The 17,354-nt window shown below is 39.3% G+C and overlaps 1 protein-coding gene across 3 annotated transcripts in view; it reads right to left on the bottom strand.

Moving 5' to 3' along the window:
- The window catches only part of MAPK6 (mitogen-activated protein kinase 6), a 39,306-nt gene that overhangs the window by 12,452 nt on the left and 9,500 nt on the right, over positions 1 to 17,354 (bottom strand). For all 3 annotated transcript variants that reach the window (XM_081831088.1, XM_081831089.1, XM_081831090.1), the window contains exons 2-3: positions 5,464 to 6,653; positions 3,391 to 3,535 (exon numbers count right to left, since the gene is read on the bottom strand). In XM_081831088.1, coding sequence (XP_081687214.1) covers positions 3,391 to 3,535; positions 5,464 to 6,018 — 700 coding nt within the window. In that variant the 5' untranslated portion in view covers positions 6,019 to 6,653. The remainder of the gene's footprint in view (positions 1 to 3,390; positions 3,536 to 5,463; positions 6,654 to 17,354) is intronic.

Raw genomic sequence — 17,354 nt, 5'->3', positions numbered from 1 at the left:
AAAAGACACCAACAAAGTGAAAAGATAACCCACAGAATGGGAGAAAATACATTCAAATCATGTATCTGATAAGTGATTTGTATCCATAATATGTAATGAACTCTTATTATCTCAATTATAAAATACAAACAACCCAATTTAAAAATAGGCAATGGAAAATAAAAATAAAAATAGGCAATGGATCTGAATATTTCTCCAAAAAAGACAGACAAATTGCCAATGCTCAACATTATTAGTCATCAGGGAAATGCAAATCAAAACCACAATGAGATACTACTTCATATTTAAAAAGACAACTATAAGGGGCGCCTGGGTGGCTCAATCATTAAGCATCTGCCTTCAGCTCAGGTCATGATCTCAGAGTCCTGGGATCGAGCCCCGCATCGGGCTCCTCGCTCTGCGGGAGGCCTGCTTCTCCCTCCTCCCACTCCCCCTGCTTGTGTTCCCTCTCTCACTGTGTCTATCTCTGTCAAATGAATAAATAAAATCTTTAAAAAAAAAAAAAGACAACTATAAGATAGACTACACTTTAAATAATTGTTGGTGAGAATGTAGAGAAATTGGAACCCTCATACAGTGCTGGTGGGAATGTAAAGTGTTACGACTACTTTGGAAAATGGTCTGGCATTTCTTCAAAAAGTTAAACAGAGTTATATGACACAGTAATTCCACTCTTAAGTGTATATACACCCAACAGAATGGAAAACATACATCCACGCAAAAACTATACACTAATGTAGATAGTAGCATCATTAATAATAACCAAAAAGAACAAAAAACCCAAATTTCCATAAACTGATGAATGGATAAACAAAGTATAACATAGGCACAGAGTGGAATTATTTGGCCATAAAAAGATGACGAATTGATACATGTTATAACATGGATGAATCTCCAAAATATGCTAAGTGAAAGATGCCAGTCATAAGGCAAGTTATATGATTTATTTATATGAAATGTCCAGAACAGGCAAATCTATAGAGACATAAAGGAGATTAGTGGTTGCCAGGAGCTAGAAGGGAGAAATGGGAAGTGACTGCTAATGGTTACAGGGCAACTTCTCGGGCGGGGGAGACGACAAAAATGTTCTAAAATTAGATGGTTATACAATCCTGTGAATATACTAAAAAATACTCAACTGTACACTTTAAATGGGTGAACTGTCTGGCATGTTATATATTGATAGGACTTTTTTTTTTTAAAAGATACAAAAGCTTTCTCCTTGCTCTCTTTTGGAGAGCATTATGGGGGAAGCCAGCTACAATATCATGAAGACACTCACGCAATCCTATAGAGAAGCCTGCATGGTGATAAACTGAGGCCTCCTGCTAAGAGTCATGTGAGTTAAGCTATCTAGAAATGAAAAAAAGGGGGTGAGGGGAAGGTGCCTGGGTGGCTCAGGCAGTTAAGCATCTGCTTTTAGCTCAGGTCATGATCTCAGGGTTCTGGGATTGAGCCCCGCATCAGGCCCCCTGCTTGATGGGGAGCCTACTTCTCCCCCTGCCCCTGCTTGTGCTTGCTCGCTCCCTCTGTCAAATAAATAAATAAAACCTTAAAAAAAAAAATCTATCTAGAAGTGATCTTCCTGCCCCAGTAAAGCCTTCAGATGAGTGTAGCCCCAACCAACATCTTGACTAAGCAAATCTGAGCTAGAACCACCTAGCTAAGTCACCTCCCAATTCCTGACCCATACAAACTTCGAGATAATAAATTGTTTAAGCCACGGTGTTTTGATGTAGTTGGTCATGAAGCAACAAGTAATACAATAATTATTTTACATATGTTGGAAGGTACCTGAATATCAGGAATATAACCTCTAATTATAGTACTGTTCCTAGGAAAAATATTCAATCCACTTAACCATTTAGTTTCCAGGAATCACTGGTATTTTCTCAAAGTCTGCTAAATTGAAATTCAATCACTAATCACACATCACAGAAGAAATTTCAGATAAATTTAAGGGGAAAATTACAAAAGATTGGTTAACGTTATGTAAGCTGAGTGGTGCAAGAAGTATCAGCAAAGGGCGGGACGCCTGGGTGGCTCAGTCGTTAGTTAGGCGTCTGCCTTCGACTCAGGTCATGATCCCAGGGTCCCTGCTCAGCAGAGAGCCTGCTTCTCCCTCTCCCACTCCCCCTGCTTATGTTCCCTCTCTCGCTGTCTGTCAAATAAATAAAATCTTAAAAAAAAAAAAAAATTTAAGGACATTTATGCATACCATCCTTTCTTTCTTCAATAATGCTCTCCTATGCACCCCTATCTTTCTTTTATTAATCCTTCTTTTGTAAGCAGACCCTGCTCCATTCCCTTTCTTCTGCTCTTAGCACAATCTGGAAGTGGTGGGAGGGCCACTCTAAGATTGGTTAGAGAGAAAAACAGTAATGTCAAAAGAGAGAAAAAGACCTAAATTACCATCATGTCACTTCTCTTAACTAAAAAATCTCAGTACTCTACTATTTCCTCCTTTTCCAAATGGAAATTCCTCTGCCTACTTTCTAAGTATTCTGGCCCTATTTTAACTAGTCATAAATGTGTTCATTATTTGACACCTTGCTTTCATCCAACTTTTCTCACTAATTTATGCACATACATGATTTCTTTCATCCAACTTTTCTCACTGATTCAGGCTCATACCCTCATTTATATAATACCATTTTTTTCTCTCTCTTCCTCCCACCAAAATTCTTCACTATTCCTATGTAGTGAAAAATCTTTTGACTTCTTTATGCCATTTGTTCCAGACATCACTGATGAAGACTCAAAGTTTGTAGCTCTTATAATCTGTACTAAATAATTTTATACAAACTCATACTTTGCTTTACAACACCTGATGCTTTTCATGGGTTATTCATCCCTTCCCATCTTGATTAAATTCTCTCTCTCACACCTCTGTGGACTCCCTCATAGCACCAAACTCAGCAAAAAAAATTACTAGTTTGGTTATTTCTGAAAGATCACAGCAGTCAAGCAACAGAATACAGCAGTTCAGGCAACAAGGATGATAGGGGACAAAGAATTACTGCATTTTCAATGACAGCTAAAAATTTTCACTAGGAGTGACAAACACTGACCGCATTATGCAACTCAGGTATCATTTAACACAGATTACCAACAAGCAGTGTGAATCTACAAAATACAAAATTATATTTAAGAAATAAGATAAATACAAAAGAACACTAGAATTCTGACTAAATTTGTTGAGTGAACAATTCAGTGAATATATTAATACATTTTTAAAAATTTTTAAATATTAAGAACACTTTATCTTTTCATTTTAATATCGCAGACTACAACAAATTGTGTTAAATCTTATATACATCTTGCTTCACAGATACATGCAAAATTATTTCTTTGAAGTAATTTTTTTCCATATATTTTAAAATTTCTAACCTGCAAAGAGGGTTTTACCAGTCAGCATTTCAGCAAAGATGCAGCCTGCAGCCCACATATCAATGGCTTTAGTATAATTATTAGGAGAAAGTAAAAGACGTGGAGACCTGTACCATTTAGTAACCAATCCTTCAGAAAGATGACCCTGAAAAAGAAAGAAAAACATACTTTAATTTTTTACTTTAGCTAAAGAACAGTACATAAAACTTGATTCATTAAAGAATAGCTGATCTTTAAAAAAAAAAAAAAAAGTAACGTGAAATCCTAAAACAATACTGTTGATTTCTATATCTATATTCAAGGCTCTTGTACTTTTCAGGCTTAATGGAGGTTAAACTCCCCCTGGGATATATCATCTATAAGATGATGTTCACATAAAGTCTGCTGACCAAAATATACCGTGAGAATTTAGTGCTGATTCTGTCACACATTCAAAACATGTTTCAGAAGAGGAGCTATTTTTCACTTCAAGCCTTACTTAAGGAGCAGGGATGCTTTACATCAATGAGGGACAGGTAAAGAAGAGCACCTGGGGTGCTACTTATAAACCAATGCCAAACCCAGGGGACCTGGCTCTACTATGTATTCCATTCCTAATCAATTCTACTACTTTACATTTATAAAGCATTTAACAAAAACATATACATATATGACCTTACTTCATCCTTTTTTTTTTTTTAAAGATTTTATTTATTTATTTATTTGACAGAGAGAGAGAGAGAGAGAGAGAGACACAGCGAGTGAGGGAACACAAGCAGGGGGAGTGGGAGAGGGAGAAGCAGGCTCCCCGCTGAGCAGGGAGCCCAATGCGGGGCTCAATCCCAGGACCCTGGGATCATGACCTGAGCTGAAGGCAGACGCTTAACCATCTGAGCCACCCAGGCGCCCCGACCTTACTTCATCCTTAAAACAACCCTGAAAAATTATGAAGGTAGATATTAACTCCATTTTAGAGGGGCAGTAACACTCATAGATTAAGGAATCTGCTTAAGGTCATACAGCTTAAGTGGGATGTAGAAAGGAACTCAATTTTAGATAGTTCTAACTCTTAGTTCAGTGTTCTATCCACAATACTTCACTGTTACCCATAAAAAAGATGTGGTGGGCATCCATTTCATTTCAATACTAAAGTTCTACATTCAAGTTTTTAAAAAATTAAGTCATACTTAATGTGAGATGATATATGTGAATGAAAAGATTTGCTTGTTTGTTTAGACATGTGCTACGGGAAGCCAAGCAAGCAGGGAGTTCCTAGAGGTTCTTTATAACAAAAGGAGCTCTACTTTAATATTTAAACATCAGGGTCCCACAGTTTCATTTGAAAACTAAAAGACCAAAGTTCAGCTAAGAAAATATTAACTTCTTCTATGAAGTCAAATTATTACCTAAGCTACAGTTACTATGAATCCTTTTAGCTATTTTTACTGCCATTTTATCTTTAGGCAAATTTAGATACTGAACAAAATTAAATTTACCTAAACAAGGCCTAACAGAGTAACAGAGACTCAAAGGGACAAAAGATCTAAAAGTTGAAATAGAAGCCCCTCTTACCTTCAGATAGGACCACAATTCTGCCCTAAACACATAAGAATATATCCCACTTCTAAATAAGGGAGAGTTTTAGTTATAATAAATAACCATACACTTTTAGGAATTTGTATGTAATTAGGATCGCAATCCAACTTCCTTTTATAAACATATGGAGATTCTAGGGGTGCCTGGGTGGCTCAGTCATTAAGCGTCTGCCTTCGGCTCAGGTCATGATCCCAGGGTACTGGGATCAAGCCCCGCACTGGGCTCCCTGATCAGCGGGGAGTCTTCTTCTTCCTCTCTCCCACTCCCCCCTGCTTGTGTTCCCTCTCTCGCTGTGTCTCTTTGTCAAATAAATAAAATCTTAAAAAAAAAAAATGGAGATTCTGAATGAAAGTAGATCTGTATCAGAAAAAAATATACTATGCAAAGTTTACCACAATTAATGGAAAAAATCTGTCACAATATACTAAGAAGATACAAGTACCTTTCCTGATCATGTCCATGAGTTTAAAGATCTGTCTCAGCTAGCTTTCCACATACCTTATGGGAATAATGGGGATCCATGATCCGTGCAAGACCAAAGTCACCTATCTTCAGCACCAAGTCTTCAGTATTAATGAAAAGATTAGCTGGTTTGAGATCTCTGTGCAGTACGTTTGCAGAGTGAATATATTTGAGCCCACGTAGCAGCTGATACATGAAAAGCCTGGCATGCTCTTCCAGTAAAGGGCCCTGCTCCAGCACATTAGCCAAGTCTGTCTCCATGTACTCCTGAACAATGTAGACACTGTTCAGTTCGGTAAGAGAGCCCACATCGTCTGTTAACTGGCTTCCACTAGGACCAAGAATTTCAAACACTTTCACAATGTTATCATGGTCAAGTCTTCTAATAATTTTGATTTCACGTAGAGCATGTTTGACACTCTGGGGATCAGTAAGGACAATTTTCTTGATGGCTACTCTTTTGTCACAGTCATTGTCTACAGCAGAAAAAACCAAGCCATTGCCTCCACAACCCAATGGTTTTAAGTCCATATACCTAGAGCCCAGATCAAAACCATGAATGTTCATGAGACTTTCAAATTTCTCTGCCATTTTGAAACCTTTACTATTGCCTTTTCCTTTCGAATTGTTGAACTTGTGTAAACAAGGAAGAAAACTGACATCAAAAGGAAAGATCTTTCAAAAAAGGAAAAGAAAAATAATTTTGCTTCCACAGCAAGATGATTTCTTGATGTTCATTGCATATGCCAACCAGGCCCGTTGAGTTCCCCTTAGATTTAAAGCTCAAAAAGCTCTACTCATATTAAGAATTAAAAAGATTGCAGTACTCATAGTTCAAGAAAGGGGCAGCAACTCTGCAGACATTTAAAGAAAACACTCAAGAAACTCAAACGGAATGAAATGACATACTATGCACTCAGATTTACTGTGCTAAACGATTTAACATTTAACAAAAATGTGAATAAATATGCACACGACAGGCTTCTATGAACATTCTCCTCACAGTGCAGATACATTCAGTGTTGGACTGGTCCTGAGCAGCATCATTCTAAGGTGCTAGTAAGCACTATTTCCGTTTTGCCTCTTTTCTTCCTTTGTTGCTGTATATTTCAACAGGAAGCCCTGGTGGCTGTTGGTTAACAGAAGATGTCTTTTGTTAGTGATCAGGTGGCTCCAGCTCACCACAATCACAATCAAAGCTACCGTCCATCTTACTCTGATAAAACCTGGAGGATGAAAAAAAGGGAAAAGAGTCACCACCGCAGGAAATACTAAATACTCTTCTTTTCAACTTTGTAAAATGACATGAATTGGGCATCTAGCTATAAACAACTACTGGTACACTGAACTTATTTATTTACACTATATTACACTATACTAAGTGGAAAGACGACCCTCAATCAAAAGTAGCTATCTATGCTGTAAGCAATTCACATGTACTGGGCTCAGACTCTAGATCCCACCACATTAGATTCTTTATAAAATTTATGGTCATTGGGTTGTATCATTTCTTAAATGCCAATGAGCAAAGGAAGGAAGGTTTACAGTATTTTTACAGAACTCTTTAGAAATTTTTGAGGAGTACATTAGTACCATTTCTCTTAAAAAATATATAAGCCTGTAATGTGTTAGTTCATTAAAGAACATGTTTACTTATTAACTACGCCAATAAACATTCAATGACCAAAAATCAGTACAAATAAGAAATCTGCAGAGAATGCTCTTCAATTTACAGAAGCGTGAACTCGAACAGTGAATAAACCAATGAAAAGGTGTCTAGCTTCCCTGATAATCAGAAAAATCAAACTACCTCAAGATAACATTTCAGATTAGAAAAAGATTTCTAAGAGTCTGTTACTTTCAAGCCTGAGGAGGAATGTGGAAAAAGAAGAGCTTTCATACAATACTGGTGAGTTTAAATTAGTAAAAGAATGTCAAAGAGCAATTTAGAATAAATACATAAATAAGTAGCATACCTATGACTTGGCTATTTTTCTTCAAAAAACACTCCCTAGAGAAATACTTGCAAATGAACATACAAATGCCCACCTTTTTTTTGTAATGGCAAAATATTAAAAACAGCCTAAACTTTCAACAATTTGAGAATAAATGAATTATATTCACATAGTGGACTATTATATAATAGTACAATGAACAGAGATAGTTCAAATCCCCATACACTAAATTTAAAAAGCAAATTGCAGATAGAAATGTACATGCTGAAACCACTCACTTCAGGTTTATAAGCATGTACAATGTTACTTTGAGTGTGTGTGTGTGTGTGTGTGTGTGAGTGTATATATATATATATGGCAAAAGTATTAAAAACATATGGCTGTTAAGTACCAAATTCATGATAATCATTACTCTGGAACAAGGGAAGTGATTACCATGAGGGTGGGATTACACAGTATGCTCCAACTACATCTTTAATGTGTTATTTCTTTAAAAAAAAATTTTTTTGGAAGTATGACAAATTATTAGAATCTTATAGAGCTGGGGGCGTCTGGGTGGCTCAGTCGTTAAGCATCTGCCTTCGGCTCAGGTCATGATCCCAGAGTCCTGGGATCGAGCCCCGCATCGGGCTCCCTGCTCCACGGGAGGCCTGCTTCTTCCTCTCCCACTCCCCCTGCTTGTGTTCCCTCTCTTGCTGTCTAAGTGATGTAAAAAAATAAAAGAGAAAGAGGCCAAAAAAAAAAAAAGAGAGAAAGAGGCCAGGGAGAGTGGTTAGGGAATGCCTCTAGTAAGGTGGTACTGGGAGCAAAGCTCTGAAGTGCGCGGGCCTTAGGGGTGCTATGTGGGAGTAACTGCTGCAGGCAGGGGCTAGCACCTGAAAGCCAGAGGGTGAGTATGTGTCCCATGTCTAAGAAACAACTAGGTGGCCAATGCGTAGCTCATTTAAGTGTACATGCCTATAAGCAAGTAATACAGCCTAAACCTTAAATGGAAAGGCTTCCTGTTGCTGCTTTTTTATCTAAAAGCTGGCATAGGTGTATATACAGTGTTATTTTCTGATTGGGTCTGAAGAAATTATAAGTGGGACAGGTGCGATATTCATTTATTCAAAGGGCTAATCATTTAAAGGCAATGAGAAACTGTATCAATACATGAAATAAAGCAGCCCATTCTGAAATTGAATTATGTGACGACTTATGTGGCTTAAGATAACTGCTAGGACTCTCAAACAAATCAGCTGTTTGACAAGGGTGAAGCTTTTATACAACAGGGAATCTGCCTTTATTTCCTTCCTTCTACATATTCCCATATAAGTCACATGTGGAAATAAAAGAATCTGAAAAATACAAGGTAAGAGCTACTTGCCACAATCTGAGCAAATCTTCAACTTCAAGAAATCCATAAACATTACAACTGTGTGAAAGAGAAACTGATGATAGTGATAACTCAGAGACTAAGTAGATAAATGATCCTTAAGGCAAAGGCTTTTTAAAAAGATTTATGAGAGAGAAAGTGCGCATGCAGGGCCGCACAAGAGATAGCGGGGAGAGGCAGGAGAGAACCCCAAGCAGACTCCCCTGCCGAGCATGGAGACTGAAGTACGACGTGGGGCTAAATCTCACGACCCTGAGATCATGACTGGAGCTGAAATCAAGAGTCGGACACTTAACCAATTGAGCCACCAGGTGCCCCAGCCAACAGCTTTATTTAATAAAAATTGATATTTACTATCGCTGAGTTCTTTTAATAAATATGAGCACTTCTTGTATCTGCTTAATGTTGTAAAGGACATTAATAGCGTACCAGCTTTCTTTGTTTTACTCTAACAGAGATAGTTTCTTCTGTTTGCAATTTTTTGTCTGCTTCTCAGAAAGAAAAAAAAAAACAAGCAGACTCCTAAAAATTCTGTACCTTGTCAGTCTGTATAAAACATTTCAAAGTTAAAGTCTGCAAATAAACTTTTGAATTAAAAAATATTTCAGACTTTTAAAGGGCTTTAATTAATACTGTCTCCCCTTCCCAATTTTTTCTATTTGTATACATCTTGATACTTCCAGTTCCCTACCAAATATCCTTTTAAAAACAGTATTTTTTAAAGGCTCCAGTATTTCTAAAATTTTACATTTCTAGTCTCCACCTGAAATAGAATGTTTGTTCATACTAACACGCACGTGCATGCATACTTTCTCTTTTTTATTCTTACCCTTCTGAAGACAATCCCTTAAAGCTCAACTTTTAAGTTTTTGATAAATGTACATTTTAAAGTCAGTTCTACAGACTTGACATAAGAACAGTAAAATCTCTAAGTACTCTCTTAAGCTTCTAGTTCACTAGTAGAGCAATCAGTCACTCACAAAAAATTTAGCTTTGCTAAAAACGACACCACCATTATTTGGCAAAATAGCACTGTAACAGGACCTGCAGCCAGATTATTGGAGAGGTATGAGAATGAGAGATCTCCACTCAAGACCTCCACCCACATCTGCTCTCGTGAAACCAAGAAGCATCACAGACCAAAAACTACAAGGATGACAATGCCTTTTCAGAAATCTCAGTGACTGGTCAGCACTTAACAGGGGTAGAGAGTAGGTAGAAATTCATCTTGGGGAAGGCAGGAACTTGTGCCTAGGCTGAGACCTGCAGAGTCCTCATTATAGATTCAGATAATGACTATACTGAAAGACTTGAACAAACTTTACAGAAATATGAGACCATTCTAAAGAAAGAAAGGGGTATTAGTCACCAAAACTAGAATTCTAGGTGAGAATTACACCAATAAAAAAATTGGAGGAGGGGGGTGCGAGAGACCAACAGCAGTGCTTGCGCAGTGACCTGCCTCACTGCTCTGCACTGTTCTTCAAAATCCTTCAATCACTATTAGACCAAAAGCTATTGGAGCATGTTTTCAGCCAGGAGCTTGGAAAGTAAGCCTACCTTAAGCAGTAAGTTGAAGGTAATGTTACACTTCTGCATGATAAAGTGGATCCAGTAAATGTTTCCAATTCAGTCATGCCCCATTCAGCAAGTATTTGCTAATGATATTTGTCAATATACTAGGTACTGGGGATAAAATGGTAGGTAAAAACAGACTTGTGCCCTGCCCTCATGGGGTTTACAGTATGGTTGGAGATAAACAATAATAAACTAACAACAGGAAAAAGGGGGGAGGCAAAAGGGACAAGTGGTACTAAGGAATGGTACAGGATGCTATGAGAGCCTGCACACTGGGGCATTTGACCTAATTAGGGAGATGAGAATGTATGCCTCTGGAAACCATAAAAAGGCTTAGTGGCCATGAAGACAGCTTCCTCCTTATCACCCTGATACCAAATCGTGAGGTCTCCAACTACCTTCATTTTCCATACCAATCATGGAGTTCTTTGGCCTGACTAAAGTACGCAGTTACAACTCAACTGGACCAGCAGATAGATTACTGGTAAGAGCACCCCTCCATCCGTATCAACAACCTCTAGAAATGTCCCATTTACATCACTTTCTCTATCATCTTTCACGTTTAACTTCAAAATGGCAAGTTCAAGGAAAGATCTGGGGTTCCATATTCCTTTTGCATTTCCACACACTTCAAGGGAGGAAAACGAAAACTAAGATGAGACAGTAGCTTAAAATAACCCTTCCCAGCATCCAATTTCTCTGCCTCCAAATGTTACCCACTCCTACCAACCTCAGCGCTGATACTGTGTTGCTTGGAGAGGGATCCTTAATTAAATTTTAATTAGCTGGGCCAATGTTTTGCTTTTAACAACAACTGCGTGAAAAAAAAATGAATTGTAGGGAATGATTTGTAAGAATAAAGTTGGCTTGGAGTGCCTGGGTGGCTCAGTTATTAAGTGTCCGACTCTTGATTTCGGCCCAGGTCATGATCTCAGGGTCCTGGGATCCAGCCCTGAGACAGGCTTCCTGCTCAGCAGGGAGTCTGCTTGAGATTCCCTTTCCTTCTCCCTCTGCCCCTCCCCCCCCCACTCACACACACTCTCATGCACGCTCTCTCAATAAATAAATCTTAAAAAAATAAAGCTGGCTTTATGCTTTCCCTCTGGCTTTCTTTCCACCATAAAATGGAAGTAAAAGTTTTCTATGTAGCCCACTCTGGGTACCAGCTTCCTACATTTATAAGGCAGTTCCCTGAAACTGCATTAGCCACACTGGTCTCCTCAAGCACTCCTTTCTTCCTCTAATCACCACCTGCTTTCTGTCACATAGCCTACCCCCAAGCCAAGAGAAATATAGGTCCTCTGAGTCAAGCCTAAGTATATTCAGTAAAGTTATAAAATGCAAAATAAAGAAGACAGTAGAATAACTTCACTCTGCCCCATCTCCCCATTCTATAGAAACTGATTTTCCTTCCCTTCTTATCTAAAAACAACTTGGCCACATATCAGAAAAGGAGTCTGGATGTGCAAAGCAAGTTTGAGGTGAGAGCCTTAAACATAAAGGTTACTTATCTGGTTTTCTCTTCCATCTTCCACTCTGCTGCTTTTTAGGTTAAATGTTGACATGGGTCATCTCCTGATCAGATGCACTGACAGCTCTCCACCACCCCCCCTCCTCAATGGCTCTTGCCTATTTTGCTCTTCTCCAGGGTCAAGTGAGTAACTTGAGATAACTGGAATCCAGCCAGCCTCACATCTCCTCAGCCAAAATCCAGTTGCTTTTGGAGAGAAGGGCAAGGTTGAGCTCTACTTAAATTCACATAGGACTATCTCTTAACCCTGGCACAGAGAGGTATTGTTATAGCAAAGTCATCCTCCCCTAAGATATCTCAAGCTCTCATCAAAAGCTACTAAGTTTCTAGGGCAGAGAAGGCCAAAGGCTACAGCTTAACCGCTTGTTCAGATGCATTCTTGACAATGCCCTTGCTCATGTAAGGTAGCCCTTGGAGTTGTTAGAGATCCCTCTCAGGATCTGGACCTCAAGGAGGCTCATGGTGTAAACTAATGTCAATGAATGATCTGTCATTTGGAGGGTGAGGGGGGACCTTAAAACTAAAACACCAAGGCCTAACGGGCCTTGCCTGCTATCAGTAACCAGTGTGTGCTATAGAGCAAACTTAGGAAGTCAAAGACAGAGGATTACTTGGCTTCTAACAAAGTATCCAATTTTTATTTTTTTATTTTTTTTTAAAAGATTTTATTTATTTATCTGAGAGAGAGAATGAGATAGAGAGAGAGAGCATGAGAGGGGGGAGGGTCAGAGGGAGAAGCAGACTCCCTGCCGAGCAGGGAGCCCGATGCGGGACTCGATCCCGGGACTCCAGGATCACGACCCGAGCCGAAGGCAGTCGCTTAACCAACTGAGCCACCCAGGCGCCCAAAGTATCCAATTTTTAAAAAATTCTTCTACTCCCAACTTCTGTTCTTAAATTGTCTGAACCTTTGCCTAAATACACTTTAATAATAGGGACTTGCATTTGCCTTTGACTATTTAAAAAGCCATTACAAAAAAAAAAGTCATGTTTATTTTGATGCTCATCTCTAGTTGCTATTTCTTCTAGGGCATCCATATTAGAATATAAGAACTCCACAGATCAGATAAATCGGTCAAAAAATCTCTAAGGACCCTTCCAATTCTCAGTCTATCATCTACGAAAGCCCAGTACAAGTCTTTTACTTCACTGGTGGTTTGCTCCCAAGCACTTATTAGGGTGGTATGCCCAGATTGGGGAACATATGATTCAAACTGCTATATACTAAACACAATCCTCTCTATATATTTATGGCTGGAAATTTAAAAATAATTATAATAACCCTTCATTCCCCTCTCCTATCTTTCTCCTGCCCGAGCCCTCGTTTCTAAGACTCCTCTCCTAAATCATGTTAAGGAAACACTGGAACAAATATATAACAGGAGACACGTGGGCAGCCTCCTCCTTCAAGTATCTTTAGCCATATGAGGATTCCAACCAGATGAAAATTAATATAAATTTCTGTAGCAGTCAGGATAGGTTAGAAAATTGTATAGTTAACAAATAACCCCAAACATCTCACTGACTTACAACAGAAGTTTTAAGTCTTGCTAATGCAACAAGTCCAACATGGCTGTCATCCAAGTTCTCAAAGTAACTACCAGCTCTGCCCATTGCCACTCAATGTGCTGGAAGAAATGAAGAAGTGGGAATATCTCACTGGTCTAAAGCTTCCATCCAAAAATGACACATTTCACTTCTGCTCACATTTTACTGACCAAGCCACATCACATGATCACACCTGCTTCAAGGGAGTAGGAAAATGCAATCCCGACATGGTCTCAGATGCAGAGAACCAAAATGTTTTGAACCACTTTAACTAAAACAGCTTCAGTTCTGCCATCCATCCATTTTTAGTCTACAAAACCTTATTGAGTCTTTACCATATGCCAGATGTTGTTTTGGGCATAAAGGTATAGCAGGGGTCAAAATAGGTTTAAAAAAAAAAAAAAGAAATCACCCTGACCTCATGGAGCACAAACTCCTAGATCATTGCAGTAGATTTCTCCCTATCCACTAACATTTCTTCCTCCTCTCTTTTCTAATACTATTCTCCTTCCCTTGTCTTAGGCCATCCTTCCCCAGTCTAGTCTAATCTCTATTCTTCAGATGCGTCTACTCTTCTAGGGTACCATTTCCCAGGGCACCACCTTACCATTTTCCCCTCCCTCCCCTTTGTTGTATGTTGCTCTGTTTTAAAATAAAAGATTTGAGGGGCGTCTGGGTGGCTCAGTTGGTTGAGTGTCTGACTCTTGATTTCAGTTCAGGTCATGATCTCAGTGTCATGGGATAAGCCCCATGTTGGGCTCCACATTCAGCATGGAGTCTGCTTGAGTTTCTCTCCCTCCACCCCTTCCCCTATTCTCTCCCTCTAATAAATAAATAAATCTTTAAAAAAAATAAAAGGTTTGGGGGCACCTGGGTGGCTCAGTCGTTAAGCTCTGCCTTCGGCTCAGTCAAAAAGGTTTGAAACTCAGCTGCTTTACTAACATTTTCTGAGCATCGTACCTGGGTACTTAGTAGGCACTTTATAAACTGTACTGAGTGAATTAATGTAAACAGCATATTTTATTGGACAGTAGAAAATTTTGGAGAAGACAAGCTCTACCCTCAATTTTTTCAGAATATGATCACACTCTGACCCACCATGGGGAACATCAGTGATGACTCCTAGTTACGGTACTTTCCTTTCCAGGAATTCCCCCCAGGAGCTTCACCCTATGGTAAATACATAGGTTTGTCAATACATGAAGAAAGCAATGATTTCAACTCACTCAGACTGAAGAAAAAAAAGAAAACTTCAACTTTGTTATAGCTCCTGTTTTATTTTGTTGAGGTAGTAAGAAGGGATTGTGCCACTGAAATAGTGTCGCATATTAGCAGACAAGCAGGATTCTATAAAAAGTCCTATTAGCCCATGTGATACCAAATAGGTATCATGAAGATATGTGAGACCTTGACATTATTCTGATTATTCTTCAGTCCATCCTAGCAGGCTCTATGGCATTTAGCACCAGAGCTTTCCAGACTGTACACCAAATACAACTGCTGTCATTTTTCAGCTAACCCTAGTGAGGGTATGAAGAAGGCCACAACATGCAAGGCCATCCATACAAAATATTTCTGGACTCTCATCAAAGGGAGAACCACATGCTTGATTGGAGAGTACCCAATTTTTAAAAAATGAATCAGAATAGCAGATAACTTTCCTGAAATATTCTTCCTTTGTTTCTCATTTTCTCCAAGGCTGAACAAAGCTTACAATATAAAAAAGTGTAAGTTTCCGGGGCGCCTGGGTGGCTCAGTCGTTAAGCGTCTGCCTTTGGCTCAGGTCATGATCCCAGAGTCCTGGGGTCGAGCCCCGCATCGGGCTCCCTGCTCCGCGGGAAGCCTGCTTCTCCCTCTCCCACTCCCCCTGCTTGTGTCCCCTCTCTTGCTCTCTCTGTCAAATAAATAAATAAAATATATAAAAAAAAGTGTACGTTTCCTATCAGATTCACACTGAAGTTTGGCACTACTGAAAAATTCCTCTCTGATTTCACTAAGACCATATTAAAAGGAAAAAAAAAAAACAGTGGGCACCTGGGTGGCTCAGTTGGTTAAGCGACTGCCTTGGCTCAGGTCATGATCCTGGAGTCCCGGGATAGAGTCCCACATCGGGCTCCCTGCTCAGCAGGGAGTCTGCTTCTCCCTCTGACCCTCCCCCCTCTCATGCTCTATCTCATTCTCTCTCTCAAATAAATAAATAAAATCTTAAAAAAAAAAAAAAAGAGTTAAAGAGATCTCACATCTAGTCCAGGATCCATGGCTTAATTAGCTTATAATCAAAGCAGTTCACATTTCTAGGCCTCAGTTCCTCATCAGGAAAATGATGTAGCTAAACTACATGACTTCTATGGTCTCTTCCAGCTCTAAAGTTTTATAATTTTAACAAAAGGTTCAGGATTTCCACTTCTGATTTCTCTCTCTCTCTCTCTAAAATAAATAAATCTTTAAAAAACAAAACAAGGACGGCTGGGTGGCTCAGTCGGTTAAGCATCTACCTTCGGCTCAGGTCATGGTCCCAGGGCCCTGGGATCAAGTCCCACATCGGGCTCCTTGCTCAGCGGAGAACCTGCTTCTCCCTCTGCCTGCCGCTCCCCCTGCTTGTGTGCGTGCACACTCTCTCTGACAAATAAAATCTTTTTAAAAAATAAATAACAAAACAAATTTTCCATAACTGACAAAAGACACCAACTCACAGACCCAAGTACTCAATGAACTGCAAGCAGGAAATATACAAAGAATCCCATACCTAGGTATATCATAGCCAAACTGTTGAAAATGGGGGTGGGGGAGAGCAACTCTTAAAAGCAACCAGGTAAAAGAGAGTTAACTATATACTAGGGAGGACAATAGGAGTAATGGCTGATTTATCACTAGAAACGATGAAAGCCAGAGACAACAGAACATCACTCTTCAAGTGCCAACAAAGGGAAATAACCCAGAATTTTGTACCTAGGGAAATGAAGATGAAATGAAGATCTTCATTCAAAAATGAAGATGAAATAAAGACATTTTCAAAGAGACAAAAGTGAAAAGAACTGGTCTCCCTAATGTGGGAAACAAAGGCAGAAGAAAAATTATTAAATTTCCTTACTACCTACAGACCATTGACGAGTCCTTGAAACAGGCAGAGTGACATTCCTCTAGGGACTCAACTGCCTCAGATGTTGACATTTTGCTAAGGGCAAAAGGCAATCCTAGCTCGACCCCCACCCCAGGATCCAGTAAGCCTACTTTAACATACAAAAATTCTTTTGGAAATGTCCTTTATCTCTAAACCCCCCAAGACAGACATTAGCAATCACCCCCCCCCCAAAGCATATGGCCCACCGATATATATCTGAAGGGTCTCATGACTAAGGTTTTATTAGACAGTAATAAATGACCTTTTCCTAACAGTAGGTAGCCCCTTCAAGGTCTTAGAAACCTTGCTTCCAAATTCCTTAGAGACTTCCCCTATCCCTAACCCCCCTCCCAACTTGAAAGTATATAATACACCACTCTTCATGACCCCAGTGCAGCTCTTTCTGCCCATGGGTCCTGTCCCCATGCTTTAATAAAACCACCTTTTTGCACCAAAGATGTCTCAGTAATTCTTTCTTGGCCATCAGCTTCAAACCCTAACATCTTTCCTACATCACCTCAGACTTTTGCTAAGGAAATGCTAAAAGTTCTTAGGCTGAAGGAAAATGACAACAAATGGAACCTGCATAAAGGAACAAAATCTCCAGAAAGGATAAATAATTGAAAATATAAAAGGTCTTTGTGTATTATGCTGAGCGAAATAAATCAATCAGAGAAAGACATGTATCATATGACCTCATTGATATGAGGAATTCTTAATCTCAGGAAACAAACTGAAGGTTGCTGGAGTGGTGGGGGGATGGGAGGGATGGGGTGGCTGGGTGAGAGACATTGGGGAGGGTATGTGCTATGGTGAGCG

Source organism: Leptonychotes weddellii, chromosome 9 (genome assembly GCF_054177405.1).
Source record: "Leptonychotes weddellii isolate Sample4059 chromosome 9, ASM5417740v2, whole genome shotgun sequence".
NCBI classification, from domain to species: domain Eukaryota; kingdom Metazoa; phylum Chordata; class Mammalia; order Carnivora; family Phocidae; genus Leptonychotes; species Leptonychotes weddellii.
Note: the sequence above shows the minus strand (reverse complement) of the source record. Positions and strands in the feature narration are given on the sequence as shown.